The sequence below is a fragment of the Vollenhovia emeryi genome, unplaced genomic scaffold, assembly GCF_000949405.1.
Source record: "Vollenhovia emeryi isolate VEMERY1.0 unplaced genomic scaffold, V.emery_V1.0 DF939128.1, whole genome shotgun sequence".
Lineage (NCBI taxonomy): Eukaryota > Metazoa > Arthropoda > Insecta > Hymenoptera > Formicidae > Vollenhovia > Vollenhovia emeryi.
In genome coordinates this window covers 3198710-3223966 of record NW_011967238.1, presented here as the reverse complement: position 1 = coordinate 3223966, position 25257 = coordinate 3198710, and the positions used below count along the sequence as shown (strand labels likewise).

At 33.7% G+C, this 25257-nt stretch overlaps 2 protein-coding genes across 3 annotated transcripts; both read left to right on the top strand.

Moving 5' to 3' along the window:
• The first annotated feature begins 247 nt into the window (after positions 1 to 247).
• On the top strand, positions 248 to 4763 carry LOC105568695 (BRCA1-associated RING domain protein 1-like). Of its 2 annotated transcripts, XM_012024562.1 has the most exons (9): positions 248 to 407; positions 580 to 768; positions 846 to 1005; positions 2384 to 2464; positions 2574 to 2770; positions 2856 to 3068; positions 3163 to 3272; positions 3453 to 3991; positions 4103 to 4763. In XM_012024562.1, exons 1-8 carry the CDS (start codon positions 337 to 339, stop codon positions 3941 to 3943), a joined length of 1512 nt encoding a protein of 503 aa, XP_011879952.1. In that variant the 5' UTR covers positions 248 to 336; the 3' UTR covers positions 3944 to 3991; positions 4103 to 4763. The 2 variants fall into 2 exon arrangements, with proteins under 2 accessions (XP_011879952.1, XP_011879954.1); XM_012024564.1 differs by lacking the exon at positions 248 to 407 and having other exon boundaries at positions 697 to 779.
• A 2507-nt stretch (positions 4764 to 7270) lies between these two features.
• LOC105568694 (serine proteinase stubble) lies at positions 7271 to 24423 on the top strand. Its single transcript, XM_012024561.1, has 11 exons — positions 7271 to 7774; positions 16321 to 16628; positions 18696 to 18729; positions 19827 to 20344; positions 21092 to 21274; positions 21754 to 22048; positions 22747 to 23002; positions 23274 to 23551; positions 23644 to 23798; positions 23936 to 24088; positions 24174 to 24423. The coding sequence occupies exons 1-11, from the start codon at positions 7672 to 7674 to the stop codon at positions 24198 to 24200; spliced, it is 2310 nt and encodes a 769-aa protein (XP_011879951.1). The 5' UTR covers positions 7271 to 7671; the 3' UTR covers positions 24201 to 24423.
• The last annotated feature ends 834 nt before the right edge of the window (positions 24424 to 25257 follow it).

Sequence of the window (25257 nt, the reverse complement as noted above, 5' to 3'; positions counted from 1 at the left end):
GCGATAGCAAAAGATAAGAAATGTGACGAAATGCTGCCTAACCTTTCCTTTCTCTCTTAAGCCCATCACACAATGCCAGGCAACAGGCAACAGGCAACAGGAACGTCAGGAACAGGGAACAGAATTTCTGATTGGTTGTACGCGACAGTAACCAAATCCATTTTCAAACACATCCCTAGTGTTATATTGAGACCAGTGATCTGGATGGACTCCATGGAGCCAGGAGCCATTAACTGCCAAACTGCCATTAACTCATCAATAAGACAATCGAATGGATACAAGAATCGAGCCCCAGTGCTATCCAAATATTTATATTAGAAGATCAAATTTACAAAGATGGAGATTCAATGGATGAATACTTGTAGTGCGTTGCAAGATTTTGCGAACGTTCTTCGTTGTGGGAAATGGTAATTGTTAAGTTTTTGTTATGAGTGCCGGCAACATCATTCTATATTTTATATTTATATCTCTTTATATATTATTTTATGCACACTTGTACATTTATATATGTATTACTCTCATACTTATACATACATATCATATACATATACCTATATACATTGTGACTATTTTGCGCAGTGGGTCCAAACCCGTGTCTCCCGTAAGACTCACCAATTGTGGACATTTCTTTTGTTTCGATTGTATTAACTTTGCAACGAAATGTGTTAAATGCGACGTACCAATACAGCCAAAGGAAATAAAGCCTGATCATTTAATATCCAATCTTACACAGCATTGTGACGTTATTGGAGAAATTATTCAAAAGAGGTTAAATTAGAGTTAGTTTATCTATATACAAATATATAAATAATAGTACAAATGATAGTATAAAATTGTCATTTTAGGGATATATGGAATAATGCTGCAGATGCATCTAATATGTCATTGGACAATACAATTTCTACAGTACTCCATACACCAAGGAAGCAGGATCATATACCTATGAGAAATATAAATAAACCGAATCATAAAGGGGAAACAGCATTACATATCGCATGTTTGAAGGTATAGATATCAAACATTAATATATCTAAACAACTTAAGAATGTGAATCGCCAGTAAATGTTAAACGATAAAAAGAATTGTTAGACGACTTAGGCTGGCAGATGGTTCATTTATTCAGTTAATCCGACGTTTCGACCATACGGGTTGTGGTCCTTTTCAGGGAATTCAACAATATTACGTCGTTGGTATCAAAATTAAAGAAACAGCTTCACTTCCATCTCTGGGCATCACATGGAGAACTATGTTAGACGGCACGTCCATCCGATGTAACACTCAAAGTAGAACTCTTTGTTTTGATTCAATGACAATGATATCAATAACATTGTAATATTATTGTTGAATTCCCTGAAAAGGACCACAACCCGTATGGTCGAAACGTCGGATTAACTGAATAAATAAACCATCTGCCAGCCTAAGTCGTCTAACAATTCCTTTTATCGATTAATATATCTCTTTACTCAGTTTGAAGTGATTAATATATCCTATCTAAATTAAATCACATGCCAAATATTATACAGGGTGAGGAAAAAGGATCAGTGCAATATGTCAAAAATGGCATTTGAGAAAGTGTTACATACAAAAGTTGTAAAGTTTGAAAATGTTTACTAGTCTCATAAGTTTGACATTGGATGGCATCGCCAAGGTAAGGTAATCAACTTAATTTTTTAAATGGTAACCTTTATTTTTTAATATATCATTTTTTTACCAATTAATTTGAACAACTTTTATCTGACACATTTTTTTGCCTAATATTGGGATGAAAACTTTGTGGCACTTTCAATATTTAGCTTACCATTTCTCGATAACTGTTGAAAGGAAAAGTGGTATAGAAATTTTTTATTTGAATTTAGGCTTAAGAATATGTTGCCACTGCTCTAACTTTTGTAGATGTGTGTACATGGAAGCTCCAAAAAGATTTTAAGATTAAATTAAAATGGAATTCTGTACCGTAGTAGCAGCAGATTTTTTAGTAAATTAAGCACAAAAAGTCCTGTACCACTTTTCGTTCCAACAAATAGTTATTGAAATATTATAAGCTAAGAAGTTAAGTCCAAGTTTTTCTTGAATAAAAAATATTAGGTAAATAAAAAGATGTTTCAGATAAATAATAGTAGAAAAAGATAATATAATTAAAAAAGTGGAATTTCCATTAAAAGAAAGTGAGGTTGATTTTATTTTAGCACCGTCATCCAAGGTCAAACTTATGAAGTTGTTGAACAGACCTTTTTAAACCCTTTTGTATATGTATAACTTTTTATTTCGAATGCCTTATTTTCGAGATATTTACCGATCCGATATTTTTTCCTTGCCCTGTATAAATTAAAAAAAATGACAATTTTCGCCTTTAAGAAAATGTTAAGAAATGATTATTTTACAGAACAATGCCGAACGAGTCAAACAGTTATTGTTGGCCGGTGCGAATCCTAATACAAAAGATAATGCTGGTTGGACACCATTGGTAGAGAAATCATATATACCAATACTTTATGTGGCTTTCTTTTTTTAAAAGATATTTATGCTATGTCGTATCAAGTTTGATTTGCCATTGTTCTGCATAACTATTTCAGCAAGAAGCAATTAGTTTTGGTTATATTAAAATATGTGAACTATTACTGACTTGTGGAGCATCGCCAGATATATCAGGTCGTAAAAATCGAAGACCTCTACACGAAGCTGTAAAATTGAACAGAATTGAAGAAGCTAAGTTGTTGTTGCGTCACAATGCTGACAGAGAACAATATGATCACTTTGGCAAAAAGCCTATGTATGTCTGATGCAAACCATATTGTAGCCATAAAAAATATTTTAAAGATAGCTTTGTTGCCTAATCTTTTAATTTGACCGTGCAGAGACTACTGTAAATCAAGAGAGATGCGAGAGCTTCTCATGGATTTACCACGGACCCCGTCTGAAAAGGTATCGAACCTTAATCAAATGCTAGATGTATCTACTCGTACGTGTGACAAATTTGTGATCCTTGCATCAAACTTGAAAAGTGAAAATCAGAAATTGCTTAGTCTTGTGGCCGCGAGACAAAAATTCAAAATTCTGACAACATATAGGTACAATCCAGTCTTTTTTAAATACTTTTTGCATTGATTTTACTTTTTGAATTTAATGCACAATAATATATTTTAATGAACTTTTGTATTTCAGACCATCTGTTACACATGTCATAGTAGAGACGAATGAACAGAATATTACAAAATCAACACTTGATGTTTTATTCACAATTATTTATGGAAGTTGGCTTCTGAATAGTGAATGTAAGATGATATATTATGACGTATCAATAGTAATTCTTTGTGCTATAAACATCTGTTCTCAACAAAGTTTATTAATAATTTGATACAGTAAAATTGTACCTAGATAAATATTTAAGCTGCACAAGATTAATATATACATATAAGTGTAAATCAGTACCAAATTACGTAATTTATTTAAAGGGATTCAGCTAGCAGCAGATATGGATGAGGTAGCTGATGTAGATCTCGAAGTGTTTGAAGTTAACGGCGCTCCCATTTGCGGCATCCCAAGGAAAGCAAGGCAAAACGTGGAATGTAAAAACCCACGTTTGTTCAACAATTGTTTCTTTTACTTTACTTTGCAAACGAATATGACTTACGACGTCGGTGACGTGCGAATTACAAAGGAAGATCTGGTGAGACTTGTGAAAGAGGGCGAAGGAACAGTGCTTACCAGAAAACCAAATCCGGAAGACTTGGAAGATATGTCGCAACTGGTACCTTTTCACGCCGCAAACGACTTGTGTCATCCTTTGCACAAGTGTACACATTATATTATATATGTGCCAGGTAAAGGCGAACCACCTATCAAGTACAACATGCCGCACATCAAAACTCTGCCACTGATATGGTTAATTGAATGTATCGAAAAGTTTACTCTCGTTGATCCAGCTCACTTGGGTTTGTCCTGAGTGCTTTAATAATATATTGTATTTTTTGTTTAATTATATATTTGATTTTTTTAATGAAAGTAAGTAAGAATAATTTTTTAACGTGCCGTCAATCAGTATTTCTTTTTCAATTTTTTTAACATCCACTTCTTTTCTTTCTGGGATACTAGTGACCTTGTGTGCTATCATGCAAGTTTTTGTCCTCAATGTTACTACATATCTTGTATGACTTTAGCTTTGTCATATTATACCAATTTCTTTTATTGTTAGAAAGAACCAGATAAAGTTCACTTCTTTAACCAGGCCTCAATGTTGTACGAATATGGAATGCCTGATTTTTCTAGTTTACGATATGTACTACTTTTAAGTTTCCAAATGTTATTTTTCGGTGACATTCAAGATGAAATAAAATTACATTCTCTTATGTTATTATAGTATCAATATTTTTTAAGGTTTCTATTCTTTGTCACCCCAGATAGCACAGAGAATTCGAAAAGAATTCTTTCTGAAGAATTATAAGATAAATTCTTTTTTTATTCCGTTTCTGTTTTAAAAATAGTTGAGAGTTCAAAAAGAATTCGTTTATACCGTCACTAATTCTGAGTTCTTTCTCGGACGTAAAAGAATTTTTTTCTATATAAATTCGTATTGAAATAAAATGCTTTTCGAGTTTATTTTGAACAATTCATAAAGAATGTAAAAATGAATCCTCTTTGAGTTCGATCACCTGTGCTGTTTGGAAGGAATTACTCTCGAAGAGGATTTTACATGCTTTATGTAAGTTGAAAAAGGGACAAGCAAACATTACGTAAATATATAAAATAAAGTTTTTGATAAAATATGTTGAATGACAAACTTTTATACAAGTGCCATTTTTAGCTGGATTTGTGCATCTATTCCTTCCAAAATGGAATATGCGAAGAAACCAGTTCTCTCTCTCTCTCTCTCCCTCCCCCCTCTCTCCCTCTCCCCCTCTCTCTCAATAATTTTCATTATCTTTTGTCAGTAGCACGAGATAGTTGTACATGATTAATGCTTTAGGCATAGTGAGGGGACACGAATCGACGCAATATAATGCAATAATGGAATTCTGTCAAGAGTTTATTCTATAGTTATAGGACGATGTGCCACCTTGTGTGCAAAGTGTGATCAATTCTGGAGGAAAATATCGTACGGTATCTCGTACATTTACGGATAAAGTACCGCTAGTCGCGCACGCATATGCGCGCCGTATACGTGCGTACACATACCCGTGCATGCGCGGGCGTGCACACGCGTATTTACAAGCGTGCACAGCGCACGTGTGTGGCGAGGAAAGAGGGAAACGACGGAAGAGCGGTTATAGAAAGGAGAACAGAAAGGAGAGGGAAAGAGGAAGAAGAGCGTAAAACTAGAGGAAAATAGGAAAAAGAGATCCGTTCGCGCGCAGAGCAGAGCAGGAGAATCTCGGGGGGGGGGGGGGTGACGAGTATGGACCGAGACTATACCGTGTGTGAGTACGCGGCGCATCCAAGAAAGATACCTAGATGATCAGTTATCGAGGAAGAAAGGAAGAATACATACCGAAGACGGCAGGGACGGATTGTTCGATTAGATATCAATATTAATGCTCTTCCTGGGTGAAGTTTTTTTTAGAATTTGTATACAAATTGGTACATTTTGCAGAAATACTGAGAAAGTCCACTTCTTTTCTTAGAATTTTTCATATATGTGAATATTCTGAAATATTCCATTTCTAAGATTTCTCATTCTATAATTTCTTAAAAACTCTTAAATCTTTTTTGAATTTTATAAGATTATTGTCTAAAATGACAGAATGAGAAATCTTGGAAATCTCAGAATATTTCAGAAATTATATATATGAAAATTTTTGGAAAGGATATAAACTTTCTTGCAACTTCTGAAAAGTGTACCAATTTGTATAAAAAATTTGAAAATTTTTCTAAAAAATAAAATTATTGAAAAATCTGAAAAATATTAAAATTTATAAAAAGTTGGATAAAAAATTTGTACCAGCGTTCCGATGCAGACTTAAGCTATTTCTGGTGAAATTGTTTCGCAGAATTTTTCATACAAGTTTTTATAATTTTCATGTAAATTTGAGAATTTTCAGATTTTTTCAATAATTTTATATTTTTTGAACAATTTTCAGATTTTTTATACAATTTGGTACACTTTTCACTTGTCAAGAAAGTTTATATCTTTTCCAGAAATTTTTATGATTTCTGAACTATTCTGAGATTTCCAAGATTTCTTATTCTGTCATTTTAGACGTAACCTTATAAAATTTGAAAAAGATTTTTAAGAATTTTTCAGAAATTATAGAATGAGAAATCTTAGAAATGGAATGTTTCAGAATATTCATATATACGAAAAATTCTAAGAAAAAAAAGTGGACTTTCTCAATATTTCTGAAAAGTGTAGTACCAATTCGTATCAAAATTCTGAGAAAAATTTTCACCAGAGATGAGTAAAATTAAAAAAAGGACATGTCTCTTGTCGTGAAATGAGGCGGTTGCGCACAACGCACAATTGCATTCGAAATGGCAAATATTTTCACAAGTTCTTGAAAAAATTGGGTAATTATGCGAATTGGGTTACACCTTACGGATCTTTTTCATTTTGACATATTTTATTAAGGATAAAATTTTGAATAATTTTTACTCAACAGCAATGTGGGAGTCACGTGTAGTTTCCGAGATACATTACTTTACAATGAATTATACGTTGAAGTATAATCGTGATGAAATCATATTAATAATTAGAAAATGAACTATCAGCATTTAATTGTATAGTAACAGATCCACATAATGAGGCGCGTCTACAATGTTGTACTTGACAATTTATGCGTTGTACTATATGTGGTGTGTTTATAAACATTAATGTTTCAATTATTTAGAATGTATTATAGAGATTTTCAAGATTGTGACAGAATTATATCCGTTTGAATAGTAAACATGTATATATATACATAACACCATATATTAAATATGTAGAATGGAAGATACATAAAATTTATATAAGACTATATAAAACTATGTAATTGCTATAAGATTATATCTTAGGAACATGCAACACCCACATAGTTGTTAAGTAAAAATTACTCAGAGCTTCATAAAATGTATGAAAATAAAAAGGATGTGCGAGTAACTTTTTTTTGCGTAATAATCGAATTTTGCAAATAGCGCACTAATTGATTAAGCTAAAATACGAATGAAATATTTTTCTTCGTAAGCGTTACTCGTTCCACAAGCAATGATCTAAATTCTGCCAATTTCGTCCGCGTTGCAGCGTTTTGTTAGAACGAAGAGAGCAACCAAAGTCGCAGCTAGCACCGCCCCTGTCAACAACCCTCCCCTCCGGATAACATTCACAAAGCCGGTTGACCGTCGTTCCGTCTTGTTTCCTCCTTTCTTTTTCTTCCTCTCTGTTTCTCTCACCTTCCCGGCCCGCCACCGCGTGGAAGTGGGGAATCGCACACCCTGACCCACAAGTAGGCCCTGATCTCTACCCAGTCGGTGCCCATCGAACAAGCCGAGGTAGGCGATGTGGGTCCGTACCGAGCAACATTGTGAACATCGTTGAACTCTCAGCGGTGAAGAGAGACAGTTTGACACGTACGTGATCGGGACGTCGCGCGAAGAAACAGTGCACCGATATTGGAGACAATTTTCTTTTTCTTCGTTCCTTTTTTTCGCCGTTTCTCTCGATCGAAGAAAAAAACGGAAACGACTAGAGGGAGACTGAAAATGATATTGAGAGCCGCCCCCGGGGGCATCGTCCTTCTGCTCGCGCTCATCGGATTAGTTGGCGGGCAGGATGATGATTCCTTGGCTAGTACCTTCCTGTCAGGTAAGAATCACGATTCGCAACTGATTGAAACGTTACGTTGAAGGATACTGTATCCTTGTACAAAGTTTGTAGGGGAAGAAATTTATCAGAAAAACACAGAGTTTGTGGCTTGAATTAATATTTTTTGTCCACGTTGAAGAACTGACCGCTGTTTCATGTATTATTGGAGAGATTCGATGAAACGGATATTCGTAAAAAAGAATACTAATATAATGTTCAGAAGGATTGATACTGACGACGTGAAATTGACGAAGAGATGAAGAGCTTTCTGAGACTCTATAAGAGAAGTTTTATCGCGTACAAGTTTATGATCTCTTACAAATTATAATCATATGCCGCGAATGACTGAAGGATGCGCGCAAACTTGATGTTCAGTTTATGAAAGCTTACGACCGTTACGTTCGATAAACTGCACCGTTCCCGACAAGCAATGTTGTTACGTGATTATCATATGAATGTTTTATTGATCGCTTATATACATCCGTAAGTATCTCTTCATTGTTACACCTGTGTGAAACTGTTGGTCTTATAGCACCCCCAAAAAAATTATCATGAATTTACACGAGTCTAACGAAAGAAAAAAAAAAGAACTTGTACCAGTTATGCATTACTAAATGATCAACGTAGGACTCAAGTTTCCGGAACAGCCTACATATATGCGCGACACTACTTAACGTACAATACGTGTGCAGAATACAAATGTATATAGTGCATAAATACGCAATACCATCGTGGTAACGTCGAAGTAACGCTATCGTTAGAAACTAATTGAGATGTGCGTTTAGATCAGAGTTGTCCTGTACTGGACTAATTTCGTCTTCTCCTGGCTCGTGACAAACCGCTGATTTTTGCGTATGCGGCGCACGTAATATACGGTCGACAAAAAGTTACTCGGTAGCGACGACGGTGGCTTCGAGAAATAGAAATTCGCATGCGTCGACTGTATGCGGTGCACGCTTTTATAGGTACAATCTGGAAGGATGCGACTGTTCCACTTTTAGGAGTTGCGTAGCGCTATACGGATGACGGTCGATTCGCTGGCGGTAACAAGGCTGCCGCTTGTAAGCTTAAAAACTAGGAAGCGACGCGCTCGTCTTTACTCCACGTTCTAGGTTGACTTTACCTTTTTATTCCATTTGTTTATTATTCACGCAGCCGGACCTCCGGCCAGCCTGATTTTTCGCTACCGTTATTACAATAAGCAAAATCAGTCATTGCCTTTTCCACTTACAAGGAACTACGGAAGTGTCCTCTTCCGATTTTGATCAGCTTTTAAAAGAAGGGTTGAATAAATTTAAGAGTATTTCAATGAAAAAATTGTATTTTTTTACTCTTCAAAATCCTTTACTACTTAACATTTTTTTTCCGAAACAAATTTATTATGTATGGATAAATTTGTAATAAAATAATTTAGTGGTAAAAAACTTACAAAATAGAAGATTAGAAAGGCGACACATTGTAATATTTTCTAAGTACCATCTTGAAAATCCTGTTTTAGATAAACACAAATGTATTACTTTGAGTTCATCAAAAATAACGAATAATCGCATCCTTTCATGTAGAAGGATTTAAAAAATCCACTTTGTTACTTATTGCTCTCCATTAATTACGGAGATACAAAGTTATGACCAAACCTTCATTGCCAAAAATGCAAGATTCAACTTGAATTATGCAAAAGAACACTGTCGTGCAATTGCCAGTTTTAAAATAACAGAAAGTATCCTTAAAAGTGTACAAATTTCCTGTGCGAGACACGGCGAGGAGAAAATAAGGTTTACCGAAATTGCACAAACCGATCCTAATTAAGGCGCGAATTCCTAATTGAACTTGTGCATACATTGCGTGACGTTGAAAACATAACGTAATTTTACAGGCTCGTAATGACGGGATCTCGACTTAACAGTACATGGTGCTTCCAAATTCTTCGGAAATCGGATAAAACTACTTACATTTCGCTAAAGTTTGTGCACACTTTAATCAACTTTTTACACGAAACGGTTTTTATTCTTCGAAATAATAATGAATTATAATATAGATGTAAATAATAAATTTATTCGAAACATAAACCTCTTTATAGCCTACAATAGTTTATAAACTGTACACCTCTCTGGTAGCACAGTGCATTGACCAATACATTGGTTAAACATTGGCCCAATATTTGGTTGTCTTGGGCCAATGTTTAGCCAATGCACTGTGCTACTAGGGCTGTACTATACTTTTTCTCTTTGCATATTTTTTATTTTATACTCTTTCAGATTGTTTTATCAAGTCAGTACATATACCAAGCAGTTACGAAACATGAATATTTTTTAGATATATTATTTAATTCTAATTCCCCCCTCTCTCTCTCTCTCGATGAAAATCGCAATTAAATATCGACAGTTTCAAAAATTGAATTTTGATTAGTTTTTACAGAGTCTAGAAATATTGCAAGTATATTTTATTATATATTTTTATGTCTTTTTGCAAGTTAAATACGTTTTAGCTCCAGACTCAAATTATTTAACATAAAATAAAAAGTCTCATTAGAAATAAGTATTTTCCTTGCGTCAAGACCTACGAATAATTAAAATTCTGTTTATGATTGTTACTTGAAAACGAAAATGGCGTGAGCAGATCCCTTTTACTTTTTTCTCTTTGATAGACGTATGTTTTTAAATTTTTTAAATTAAAAATGTTTCATATAAAACCATACAAATATATAATCGCATATCATATATGTAAATTTTTTTTTCTCTTGCATATAATCTCTATTCAGATACATATAGAAAAGTAATAAGAAGACTGTATAAAAAATGGTTTAAAAAATAACTTTTGCATTGCTTTTTTACAAAAAATAAAATACTTTCGTATGAAATTATTATATTTATACGTATATGACTACATTATACAATTTTTTTTCAAATTTCATCTTTTGTAAAAAAACCATGCGAAAATGATTCTTTTGATTATTTTCTAATTCTTATTTTCGTATATACGAATGAAGATTATACAAGAGAAAGAAAACGTTTATTGACATAACATACATAACACACATATTTGTGTTTTTTTTATGTAAAATTTTGTTAACTACTCTCTCTTCTTATCCTTTCCTTCTTTTTTCATTTTTGTAAAAATTCTGAAATATTTTTAATGATGATTAATAAACACATAAAGTAAAACGGATATCTCTTAATATTTCGATAGAATAAATATCCTCTGAGATTCCAGCTCTTGGATCGACATTCGCATTCATGGAAAATTCAGTTGCAAGCGTAATCATTCAACGAATTCGAAATCTAATCGCGGCGTTAGACGAAACACAAAACACGTGCGACGTCGAAGACAGCTATACACGCGGCCTGAGTCGAGTCGCTCATTAACTACCGTTATGTTTGTTTGGTCCGTTATGCCTGCCAAAGTGAAACCAGTCGGGGGAGTCGAACGATCATCTGTGCGAATTTCTTGGCGGAAGGTATCACGCGTGACAAATCGCGGTACTTTTCTTAAACTTTCATCCATAATCGATCGTTAACACGCGGCGGTGCGAGGCATTCGCACGATTTAATCATCAGAATCGTTCCTGTGCGCGCTCGTCGATGCTAATGCGATTAATCTTGAAAATTGCAAGCATATACGATGCTTGTAGCGTTCAATACTATGAATTTAGGATCCAATGAATACCCTGGTAAACAATTTTTTTAGAGTTCTTTACATAATTTTTTAGGATTTCTACATACACTAGAATTTTTCACGCAATCTATAGTAATTTTATAATTTAGAAAATTGGTTTTCTCAGAAAGTCTACATTTTATTAAAATTCTTTACATGTAAATTCTGAAATATTTTGAGATTTTTCTCTTTCTCAGTTTATAACTTCAGAAAAAATTTTATAAGATTTGAGGAAGTTTGAGCTACTTTTTAAAAAATCTTCATAAATTTAAGGTACAAAAATTCTTAGAAATATTATAAGATATTGTGAGAATTTTTCACCAAAGGTAATAACTAATTTAACAACAACTTGAATGATTTATATGTTAAAGAATGAGAGAGATTAATTATCCTCAATCTAAAGAAATTAATTTGAAAAGAAAGAGAAAATATTTTGTAACTTAGGCAGGTGAGAAATTTGAAACAATATAGTAAAATTAATTCACAATTTCTAATAAAAAAATTAAGCTTTAGGAAATTTAATTTTATATATCCAAGATTAAGAGACATTTCTCTAACATTTATGGAAATAAGAATTGTGTCGATCTTTATACACTTTTAAGATCAGACTTCTTTTAACGTATAGGATCATTTTTATCTACAGGAGTGTTTAATAGTCAAGAGAACCGAGACATTTTCCCTTACCAGCTAACTGTGTACGGTTTTACATAACATTTGTCCCGTGAAATATAATCTGACGTAATCTCCCCGGTTCCATAAAGTGGGTTCCGATAACAGCGGAGAACAGGTCATTAGCTCGCTTTCCACGTCTGTCAAGATCAAGCTCGGTCATCCTTGACCACTTTTGTAAAGGTGGTCTCGCCGGTGAAATTACGTATGCAGGAATTTCTGCCGTTCGTTGACAGTGCCCCTACTACACCCTGTAAGCAATATACAGTTACAATTTAACGTCGGACGGCGACGGTGACAGTTGTAATTTCGTAAGAGGCTCTCCTCTAATCTTGCTGCCGCGAGTTGTGAGGTAACACCTACTTCTGTGGCCAAGACGCGTCCGGCCTTACCCCGACCCGCGTCTTAGCGCGTCTTCGAATCTATTAAATTTCTTTCCTCTCTTTTCTCGAGGCGTCTAACTGACTCAGAATTTGGAACCGTTACAATTCCGATTGCCACCATTACTTGTGCCTTCAAGGCTTTTTTTACAATAAAATCTCTCCACGCAATACTTCTGTCTATCTTTTCTTTTTTTTTAATAATTAACAGGATAGTGCAAACTGTGGAAAATTTATATATCTTTGTCCCAATAAAAATATTTTGCTAAAAATATTATGAAATCGATGAAAAATGAAATAAAAGTTATTGAAGGAAGAATTAAATGTATCGCAAAATAAATCGCAATATTGTGAAATATATAAGGAAAGTTGAAGTATATCATTGAAAAGTAATTAAAAAATTATGAAATGTTTTTAGATATTATGAAATTTACTGAATTTAACTTAAAACTATGTTACTTTTTAATGAAGATAATTTTTCACTGAATTTTTAATGAAATATTTATGCAATTATAAAAGAGGGTCAGGTCAATTGAGAGATTTTCAAATATATTTCAGTAAAATTTCATTATATTTTCATTATATTAATTTTTTAAAACAAGTTGTATTTGTTTCGTTAATATTGTTATCGAATTAACAATATTATTTTCAATGAGACTGCTGTTAGTTAATTCTGTTGATACATTATATTCATTTTCCATGTGGTGTACCCCCGATGGAAATATTTTCAGTAAAATTTACATAGTAAAACAATAACTTTTTAAGGTTCTATGTATTAAACATTAATTAACAGAACGCAATATATGAAATAGGGATTAGAATTAATTATAAGTTTAGATTGTATGTTTCGGCGGTTTAGCAGCGCCAAGTTTTTTAAATAAACAATAGTGTCGTGAATCAGAACCGATATGTATCCAACAATTAAATTAGAAAAAGCTATCTTTTAATAAAATATTTATTTGTATTAAAGTTGTTTGTATTATATTTTTATTGAATAAGTATTAAAAATTTGTTTTATTAATATTATTGTCTCCTTTATTTCTTTCTTTGAAATTTACGTAGTAAAACAATAATTTTTCTAAGGCTCTGTGTACCAAACATTAATTAAAAGAATGCAATGTAGGGGACAATAAGAGCTAGATGTTAGGTGCGGATATAACAAATTTATATTATTTATTATATTTGAACATTAACAATGTCAAATGTTTCGACCAACTCATGTGGTTCTTTTCAATGACGATCGAAAGTGAAAGGGGTGAAAAGATCTATCGTGTCAACATATTATTGTGTGTTATGACGGTCACAATTAGAATACAATATGATGTTGCATTATAAAAAAATGTCGCATTATAAAAGGAGAGAACTTAGTATAGTTAATGCACACCTATCAGTTCAGACGTTAAAAGGATCCTAAAGTCATCTGTTTTATCGACACATTCGAATATAGTTTTGCGCTGGTAAATCTTTTTATTAGCTTCTATGCACAAAATAATGCCAGGATAAGTCGCGGACCGCATAGCAGAACATTTTCATACTTAAAACACTCAGGTCAGAAGTCTAATGAAAAAGATATTGGTATTTGAAATTTTCAATTTTTTAATCGTGAACAATTTGAAATTGGTTCTAATAAAATTACAAAATTCTTCCGCACGATTATAGTACGCATAAAAACAAAGCGGGGGGTTCACGACTATATAAAGAACGAAGAGAAATTAATATCAGCATGTGAAGCTGTCACCTAATCCCACACAGCACATGATATCATTCGAATATTCTGTACTCATACTGAATGTTCTGTGATAATACAGGATAAACTGAGAACATTCGTATAATATCTTTAGTAGTACGTTAAGGTGCCTTTTCATGCTGACACTCGACGCTCATTTTCAGCGACAAAAAGGTCATGTGATCACGATTGTCGCTAGCGACAGATGAAATCCATGAAAAGGGGTATAGCGTTAAATTTTTAACGATTCTAACCTATTTTATTATATAGTGATAACCGTAGTGACATATATTTATTGTAGTGGTAAAAAAAAAATTACGACAAAGTAATTTAAAATAAATAAGAGTAAGTTTTTTTACAGCGAAAATGATTTTTTACAAAAAAACTGTTTTTATAATATTATATTTTTTTCCAATACAGAGCATTTGTATAAACATTAGAAATGTTATTTGCATACAAATATCATGCGTGACTACCCATACAGCACAAAAGCTGCAACAGCATTGCTGCAACGTTGCAAGATTGCATATTGCAAATGCAATGGTGCAACAATATTTCAAACACAATATTGCCCCACACAGCAAAACAAAACAAGTTTCAGAAAGCTTTCCGAAAGATAACTTGGAAATTAATATTGAAATGTAAAATTGAAATCATTCAGAAACATCTTTGAAACGTTTCATCAAAATCACATGTCATTGAAAGCTTTCCAAAAGATACCTTGGAAATTAATATTGAAATGTAATATAGAAATCATTCAGAAATATTTTTGAAGCATTTAAGAGATATTTCTGAAGCATTTCAGAAATATTTCCGACGCATTTCAGAAATATTTCCGACGCATTTAAGAGATATTTCTGAAGCATTTCAGAAATATTTCAGAAACATTTATGATATCTCATCTACGCGGACATTTCATGTATCTGAAACATGTCTGAAATATTTTTTTGAAAGGTTTCATATTTCATTGACAGCTTTTTGAGAGCTTTCTGAAATATTTCGGTGCTGTGTGGGTCTATGGCTCTACCGTTGGACTTCCATAACTGTATGAGAGGGAGGAAAAAGTCGCGCACACGATGATAGATGTGCAATTGATAACTACTAAGTTCTCTCTTTTTATAATGCGATATTTTTATAATGCAACATCATATTATATTCTAATTGTGGCCGTTATAACACACAAAAATATATGTTGACACGATAGGTTTTTCACCTTTTTCACTTTCGATCGTCATTGAAAAGGACCACAAGAGTTGGTCGAAACGTTTGACTGTTAATTCAAATAAATAATATAAATTTGTTATATTCACCTAGCATCTAGCGTCTGGCTCTTATTGCTCCCTACATTGCGTTCTTTTAATTAAAATTTCAGTAAAATATTTCCATCGGGTGTACACAATATGGAAAATAAATATAATATATGAACAGCATTAACTAATAGCAGTGTGTCTCATTGAAAATGATATTGTTAATTTGATAACAATGTTAACGAAACAAATACAACTTGTTTTCAAAAATTATTAATTTTATTAATATAAATAATTTAGATATTAAACTATTGATTAAATTAATAAGATTATTTTCAGTAGCCAGTACTGTTAATATAACATCATTTTTGGTCCGTGTATTAATACTGGTGGACTATATTAATATGATAAGAAGAAATCCAGAAAGAGTCATAGACCGCGAGTTATTCGCACGAATTATATGTATTAGATGCATCTGAAGAAACATCATTCAAGATTTATAGAATTATATAATTTTATACACGTTCTAGATTCTGAAACCAGCAAAATAGTTTTGAGATCCCGTTTGTTCTTTCTTGCTTTCTAGCTTCCAAAAGTGATTTCTTACGCTTTAAATCTATACTATTATATACCTTCATATTAAAAAGCTTCGTCTTCGGAACAACATATCAAAAAGCTTCGTCAGAATCAATCTCAATTGAAATTGCATCACGATGATTTAGCTTTATCGCAAAATCCGTTTAGACTCTTGTCTCAACCCAATCACTTAATTACAATTAGTTCGAACTAATTTATAATATAAATTAAAATTACACCAATTTTATTTTGCCGTAAGTAGATCGAGACATATGCAGAGGTAATTTATGTACGCAGGTTTCTTAAATTCTTTAACAAGCACGGCGAAGATCGCCGACTGTCCGGGAGTATGCGTGCATGCGTTAGCGACGTTAATGTGCGACGATGTCCTCGAGGACGTACAATGTCCCACGACGAGTATGCGATGTTGCCTGCAGGATCCAATAAATGGCACTAGCTCGTCCGAAAATGCGATCGATGACGAAGAACCTACCTCAACCACGTCCACGACGGTCGTCAAGATCACGACGATTTCTACAACGCCCGCGACAACTACCACGATGCTCAGTACGTCGACTTCCGTCTCTTCGGCAAAAACTACACCGGTATGTTCAGCAAATTTGGTATTATTTTGCCTGTAGGATATGAAATTAATAGCAGATTTCTGAAAGAAATGTCATCTGACAGTTTGCGCTTTATGTATCACGTAAAAATAAAAATGTTCATTTCCAATATTTCAAAAAAAGAAAATGTTACTATTGCACGATACGCATTTGCAGAAATATCAATAAAAGCAATCTTACCTTCGCATAAATAATCTCTACGTCGATATTAACAAGAGGGGCGACAGTCAGTTTTCGCCTTTAGCACTTCGCGTTGTATCACACCTGAGCGCGCCAACTTTAGGCGGTCTGATTCGCCAACTATAAATGCTTATAATTCAAAAACTATTATAGCCTCGACATTTTAGTATTAGGATTTTCGTCTTAAATGATCTCAAGAATCTACCCTTAAGCGTTGATCCGGCCTTTACGGTACACCCTGTATAACCAATGACAATAAAAGGATTATATCGACAATAACTGGCAAAGTATATTTTCAATTAATACACGACGTTTCGACCAGTAATACTGGTCCTTCTCAAGTATCACCTATTAGATGTGACAGCAAGAAATGTACAAAAAGTTACATTGTGTGAGCGAAAATACAAAAGTTGAAATCAAAATAATGCTTGAAATTTCTACTTTAAGAAGCAATTAATTTTAATGTTGCGAGATACATTTATTAAAAATGGCGGATGACAAAACGAGAACATGCGAAATCGAAAAATAATGATCTGAGTTTGCCACGGCACATGGCGTGAGTTAAATGTCGCAAGTCAATGGTATAAAAAGCATGTAATAGTACAGAGTTTTCTTTTTAAAATGCTTTTTTATTCATCTCGATACGATGCTTTTTCGCAGTTATTCTCATTCTAAGTAAAAATCTGCCTTCTTATTCACATGCGAATGTCTCGGCAAACAATTATTGTATCGTAATGTATCGTAGCAAACTCGGACCATTATCCTATCCTATCTTCCTCCTCCTATTTTTTTATATGAATCCCTAATGAAAAATGTCATTTTGACCGAGAAGTGCGCGCTTGGTCGCGCGGTATTGAGTTTCATTTAAGTCCTGGGACGTATGGACGTAAATGGGACTTAAAATGTATATCCATAGGACATCTAGTGCTGTGTGGGATGATGCCTATTAATTTAGCAGAAACTCCGCTATCTCATATTAGGAGCCTATTTCATAATAGAGGACTTTCCTCTAAATTCAATACTTTTTTAAAAGTTATTCTATGGTTTATGAATTTTTTAACTTCTCACACTCAAAAAGTAGGGGATATATATATTACCAACAACTTATGTCCATCGCGTGTCCATCGCGTGCGCCTCTTCTCCTGTCCGTTGGGCTCGCGCGCTGATTGGCCCAAATTATTAATTTTCAATAATTAATTACTCGAAACGTAATGATCGGATCGACTTGTAACAAACGGCATTTTTCTTAGATTTTCGCGCGCTATCCGACGGTATACCGCCAATGCGATGATTTATTAACACCCTGTATATCTACATATATGTATATACATATATGTTCTTGATAACTACATACGTAGACAAGTCATTTCAGTATTCGTCAAAATTCTTTGTAAATATGTATAGAATTATTTGCACTTATTTTTATAAAATTTTTATCATTTTTTACATATATGTATATTTCATATATATTGTATATGTATATATATATTATCATTTTAATTTATATACTTTTCTATAAATTTGAATTCATTTTTATTTGAGCAACCAACCTCCAATTCTAATTTATAATACAAGAAATCGCCTAAAAACAAAATGCAGTTCCACAAATCCCCCCTCTTTCTCTATTAGAAATGATATATGTATATAATATTGTATATTTAAAATCTGTGCTAAATCTCGTAGAAAAAAGAATTATTTTAAATTATGAATCACATCGTGATTACAAGCATTTTTGTATAAATGAGAACAATAATTTTTTTGTTAAATTGAAATTATAAAGAAATCTTCAATCAAGGATGATATATTTTCTCTGAGTTTAAGTGTTGTTAGAATTATAAATTATGTTCATATATTCCTTTCGTTTTACAGGAAAGCTACAACGAGACCAGCGAGAAGTTATCAAGTATGTAAACGTTTTATGTAAAATATAAATATAAATCTTTTCATGGTAACATACTTGCATCTTTTAGACACGCATCATTGTTTCAATCATTAATATTGTTTACTAATTTTTAATTTAAAGCTTTTTTATCTTCTCGCTGATGAAAATTATAAACTTGTCATCTTAAATATATGTAGATATGTTTGAGAAGTATAAATTGATTTGTCATATGCAGTTTAAATAATCGTCGGTAATTAGAAAAAAAACTTATTCGTAGTAGTTTATGTAGCTTTATACATACAATAAACATAAAACAAAATCCTATTGTGGTTAGCAATTGCAAAGAAAATCTTGGTGTCGTTAATACAATATCGTCAAGAATTTAGTACAGTGAAAATATTATATATACCTCATGCATGTCTCCCCACGCAGAACAAGAAGTCATGATGAAATCAAAATAACATCAAAGTGACATCATACGAACTATAAAAAATCATATCATTTTGATCATGACGGAAAATAGATCAAATTGTACATGATTGTAAAATTTAAAGATGTTGTTTGACATAGTTCGCAATAATTTGAACTTATTGTTAAATTATTTAAAATTTAAGATATTCATAATTGTATGTTAGAACATAAATATGGTAATAATGAATAGTGTAAAAGAAATACAAGTGTAAAAGATGTACAAAATATTCTTTTTAACAAAAATGATATATTATGAAAGGAATATGATTTACGTAATAAAGTTACACACAATATTCAATATTTTGTAAGGTTTATATTCTTGAGCTTTCATTTTGTATCTTCTGAATGGTAATTCAGGATTCATATCAATGCTTCAAGAATTAAATATTTACACAAATTCATAAAATACAATATCTACGAGATATTAATCATTTGGAATGCATGAGCGATTTGCGATCTCTCTAAAAAATAATTGAAAGTCAAAATATAATAAAAAAGTCAAATTATATTTCATTAAAAAATATTAGGTAAATGATTTCATCTTGCCTTTCTAAAAATAATTATTTTTTATGTCATCTTGACTTTTAAATACTTTTTTGTTTTGCTCGAGACATCAGCCGAATTGAAATAATAATGGTTCTTTTCAGTGAAAGCTTGTTCAGGTATTTGCATGGCCGAAAGAATCGCAGATTATTGCGATGCTGTGCTAGTGATAGACACCCTCTGCAAACCGGGCTACAAGTGCTGCGTATCCAGGGATGCTTTCGGAGACACTCCGCCACCCGAGCTCCTGGTGATTGACCGGCTCAACTCCTCCCGTTATGACGAGAAGAACGGTGGCGGAGCTCCCAACAAGGTTTTGTCCCCATCGACAACAATACGGCCGAAAACGTCTTCGTCGACGAACATCTCTGCAACCGCCACCGCGATCGCGACGACAATGACGACTACGACGACGATGATGTCAACGATTATGGCTGCTACTAGACAGCCGTCGACGGCAACAACGACAGCGAGGCCAAAACCAGTGCCGTTCAAACCGTGCAAAGGAAAGTGCACGAGCGGTCTGCCTGCCCTCTTTTGCGAGAACATCGACGGCGACGCGGATTGTCCTCCCGATGACTCTGTATTGACGGTTTGCTGCATCAGCGAACCGCAAAAACCGGTAATAAAATTTAATTGCGATCACTTCAACGAAAGATGCGTTGTCGTTCGCGAATGCATCAATTTTTCCTGAAATAATTATCTCAAAGTTATTTGAAGGATTATTAATTCCGGCGAAAAAAATTTCTCATAATAACTCATATTTAAAAAGTTTGTAATATTTTAAATTTATAAAGATTTCTAAAAAAGTACCTCAACTTTTTCAGATTTTGAGATTATGAAATTTTATTCTCACCGTGCACGCCGCCAAACTTGAAGTTTATTCTTTTATTTATCTTAAAAGTTAAGTTTTCAAGGTTTGCTTTAAAGTAGTTCCGTCTCCAGTGAAATCATTGTAGACAAATGAGCCTGGAAATATTAGAAAGCTGAGATTCCAAGCTTTAAAACACTTTTCGAATGTTGTTTTACAACAATTTTTGACAAACATACGCGAGTTTGACTTTGACACTTTTTGCTCTTATTTTAAGTAACCTTTTACTTTTGTTGAGCAGTGTATTTTAGAATTTACATAAAAAGTTCTAGAAAAGTAAATTTTTTTTAGCTGAAATTCTAGAATTTTCTTAACAGAGGAGTATTTTTATAAATAATTCTGAAAAACTTTCTAAAAAAAATTATAAAATTATAGAAATTATAGAAAAATTTAAAAAAAATGTATGAGATTATAAGAAAAATTTTCACCAGAAAAGCTATACTGTACTTTGGGGAAATTGTTCGCAACAGCATAAAGGGTATTGTATTGTTTACACAGGAAACGACAACGACAATCCGGCCATCCACGAAAGCTCCTCAAGCAAAGTTACCGCCGTGCCCTGGTTTTTGCCTGTTAACTCTCATGGCAGCTTTCTGCGAGCGACCTAATGTGATTATAGCGAAAACGTCAACCTGCCAGTCCGGCTCCATCTGCTGCGATAATACAAAGAGTCCACCTCAGGTAATTAATGCACCAGTTGATACCGCTTTTAGGTCCGATATCTGTCGATTAATTTGTAAGAATAATGCGAAAAGTGCCTCAATCGTGAAAATGTAAATGTACGAGATGTGGTTATTAAAAATCGAAACTGGTGCAAGAGTGTGATTTATTATTATACTCTTACATCTTAACTGTCCCAGACAGCAAAATGTATGCATTCTGAGTTCATATTGTCTTCATGTATCTCACAAACATAACAAAAATAAATTGCGGTCACTCATCCAAATTGTAACCATGATCGACATTGCTTAACTTCATTGATTAGACGGGCTAGCGATGATTCTGTGGCTCTGGCGGTTCGTTCCTGCTTATGTTTGTACCTACATAACATATCTTTATAGTGTTTAAAAAATATTAACATGAGTGTAAACATTACATTAATACTAGCATTCAAATCTACTTTACTATAATATTTGATTCTCTCGTTATTTACATTCCAGACGCCGAGACCAAGGCCGAGACCGACACTGCGACCGCCGACAGTATCATTACCACCAGACCCACGTCCGGATTGTCCAGGTTCCTGCATCGTATCATACTTGTCGTTTACCTGTTTCAACAACGCCGAGCTGACGAACTTGTTCAAGTGTAAGAAACAGGGACATCAATGCTGCGCACCGAAATCTTTGATAAGGGAGTTCCATGGTGGAAATTCTACAGAGCCGGTTCTGTCAAATAGAAACGACACGTTTTATGTTACCTCGCAACCTTACACCACCCCGCTCTCTACGTCGTGTAAGTATTGGGAATTCAAAATTTTATTGTTACTTTGTAAGACTACAAACTATATGTATAGTAGGAATTGTGAAATTTATCAGGATAAGTTGATTCAATTATTAATGCTAGCATAATGTTTGGATCATGCAAATGTCTTATTTCTGACATTAAATGCTAGCAAACAACAACACAATAAACGACATAGATGCATAGCAAGATGTTAATATTTTTCTTAGTAATGTGAAAGCAACTTGTGCTCACACTGGCTATCTGAGTAACTGTCTCTAAAAAAAATTATCATGAAGAAATTTTGGATTTAAAGATTATCAAGGAACTAACAACTTTTTTGCGACCGTATGCAAATAGCCGCTATTATTGTCATCCATCCAAGTTTGAAACATATGCTTGACGTTGTTTGACTTTGTTGGTCGGACAGGATAGCGGTCATCCACCGGTCACTGTCCCTTAGAAAGAGACAAGACATTAGGAAGAGACATGAATTAAAATAAGATCAAAGTTTAACAGCATTGATGAAAACCAGGATAAATTACTCGATGGACCAGTTCGTATACGTTGGAAAGGACCATTGACACTATTGTCTGATTCTTCCTGTGTCCAATCGGGCCGTTGTTCAATTTATTCAACTTGCTGTGTCCGATTTATTCTGTGTGCAACTGAGACTTACACTATACGTTAAAGGATTATCAATTTCACAGATGAGACGACGACGGTCACCACTACCACTAGAAGTCCGATGTACAATAAGTACGTTTGTGGCGTGAAAGGAACTTCACGCGGCCCGATTCAGGCACGGAGCTCCGAAAGAGTCGCGCGTGTTGTAGGTGGCGAGGATGCGGATGCTAACGAGTGGTGTTGGCAGGTTGCTTTGATAAATTCTCTCAATCAATATCTATGCGGAGGCGCACTGATTGGGACCCAGTGGGTCCTCACCGCAGCGCATTGCGTCACAAAGTGAGTAAATATTGCCCTGTAGTAAACACCAACAGTTACATATCATCAATATTGTAATTTCCTATTTATCGGTGTAATGTTGTACACAATATGTGTTATATTATATTTATATTGTTAAGTGGAAAATTATAATTTTGATGTTTTGTACTGTTAATTGGTGTTTACTGGATACGCTGTCGCGTACGTAAGTGCTTACATTCATAAGTCTCCCGCACGCGTAGAACAAATCAGAAAATTGAAGAAAAGTATGAAAAACTGTTCCTATTTCCAGCATTGTGAGGTCTGGTGACGCGATCTACGTGAGGGTGGGTGATCACGATCTCACCCGTAAGTATGGAAGCCCAGGTGCTCAGACCTTGCGCGTTGCAACAACGTACATCCACCACAATCACAACAGCCAGACGCTCGACAACGATATTGCTCTGCTGAAGCTTCACGGTCAAGCTGAGCTGAAGGACGGTGTCTGCTTAGTATGCCTGCCGGCACGGGGTGTTAGTCATACGGCTGGCAAAAGATGCACTGTTACTGGTTACGGATATATGGGAGAAGGTAAGTCATATCTTCATATATCGATGCTGTACATTCTTTTCTCCAAGATATATTTTGCTGTTTACACAACAACATGTGGCATTGTTTCATAGCCGGTCCTATACCCCTTCGGGTACGCGAAGCTGAAATACCGATCGTCAGTGATGCCGAATGCATAAGAAAAGTAAACGCCGTGACTGAAAAGATCTTCATTTTACCAGCCAGCAGTTTCTGCGCCGGCGGCGAACAGGGAAATGATGCGTGTCAGGTATCAATATTTGCTCTTCTGTGATTCCCAGAAAAATATGTATTTAATGAGAGGATAGTTGTCTAACTTGTGTTTGATGTAAGATCTTTCTCCAAAAATACTCTAACGGAAAGTTAATTAATTACGTTGATCGACAGGGCGATGGTGGAGGTCCTCTGGTATGTCAAGACGACGGTTTCTACGAACTGGCCGGACTAGTGTCCTGGGGATTCGGCTGCGGACGTCAAAACGTGCCAGGTGTATATGTAAAAGTCTCTTCATATATTGGCTGGATAAATCAGATTATATCGGTGAATAATCTCTAATTTATCTCTTAGATACTATGATTGAATATGTTTAATCTACATACGTTTATTTATTGACGGAACATTGTAGTACCTTCACGCGCTTGATGATTTATAGTGCACTATGCCACACATATGATAGTGGCAAAAAGACACGTAGAGTTAAGCTCGGAATTGGCTACATATTGACATTACAAACATGTTCGTTTTAACAAATATATAACTTATATATATCAATCACGAAACAGAGAGAAATAATTGGTATGTATAAAACGAGTTGATATAAAATAAATTACTTTGTATTTATCTATTACTCTTTATTATTCTATTTGTTAATGTTATATTTATTATATTTTACATTTTCCATGGCTGCCTTATGAAAAATGTTAAATATTAAATGGGAAAAGTAAAAATAGAAAGATAGTGTCTTTTTTTTATTATTTTTTATCCAAGGAAGCATATTGGGCACACTAGGATTATCTCTCTTATGTCCATGTAACATGAAAAAGACAATGTCAGAGACACAAGCTGAAATAATCTTTGTTTGTACAATATTTTATCAAAATTTATGATGTATTATGATGATTCACGACGAATCGTAGATACGATGAATTATGCTTCTTCAATATGTAAAAATTTAATTTTTTTAATTGCAAACTTTGTTGTCACGTTTCACAAACTTTTAAGATTCTGATCGTATGATTAATTCGATTCTGACATATTTTTCTTTTCTCGCACTTTTATATGTATATAATACATATATATTATATGTGTCATCAAGCGCGTATATATTGTTTCTAGAAAAGATAATTTTTTTCGTGACACATGCTGTTTAAATAAGTGAGTTGATTATTGTTGATTAATTAATAATAGGGAAAAATGTATGTTATTTATTTATGTTAAAATATGTATGTAACACAGATGAAAGCCTACAAATGTGGATGTACTGTTCGCAATTATCTCTCAAACGGATGATGTTAATTTATCTTTACAGAGATTCTTTAAAAAGAATCTTTTATAAGTAGGATAATATATGGAGTAGTAGTGTGGTTGCGCGTGCACATATTAATATTTTATTTTATTTACTTATAAAATTGACTTTATGTTTTTTCATTTTGGTAACGTCATCAACACGATTTCAACTTTGTTTTAAAAATTACTATGTTACACATAGT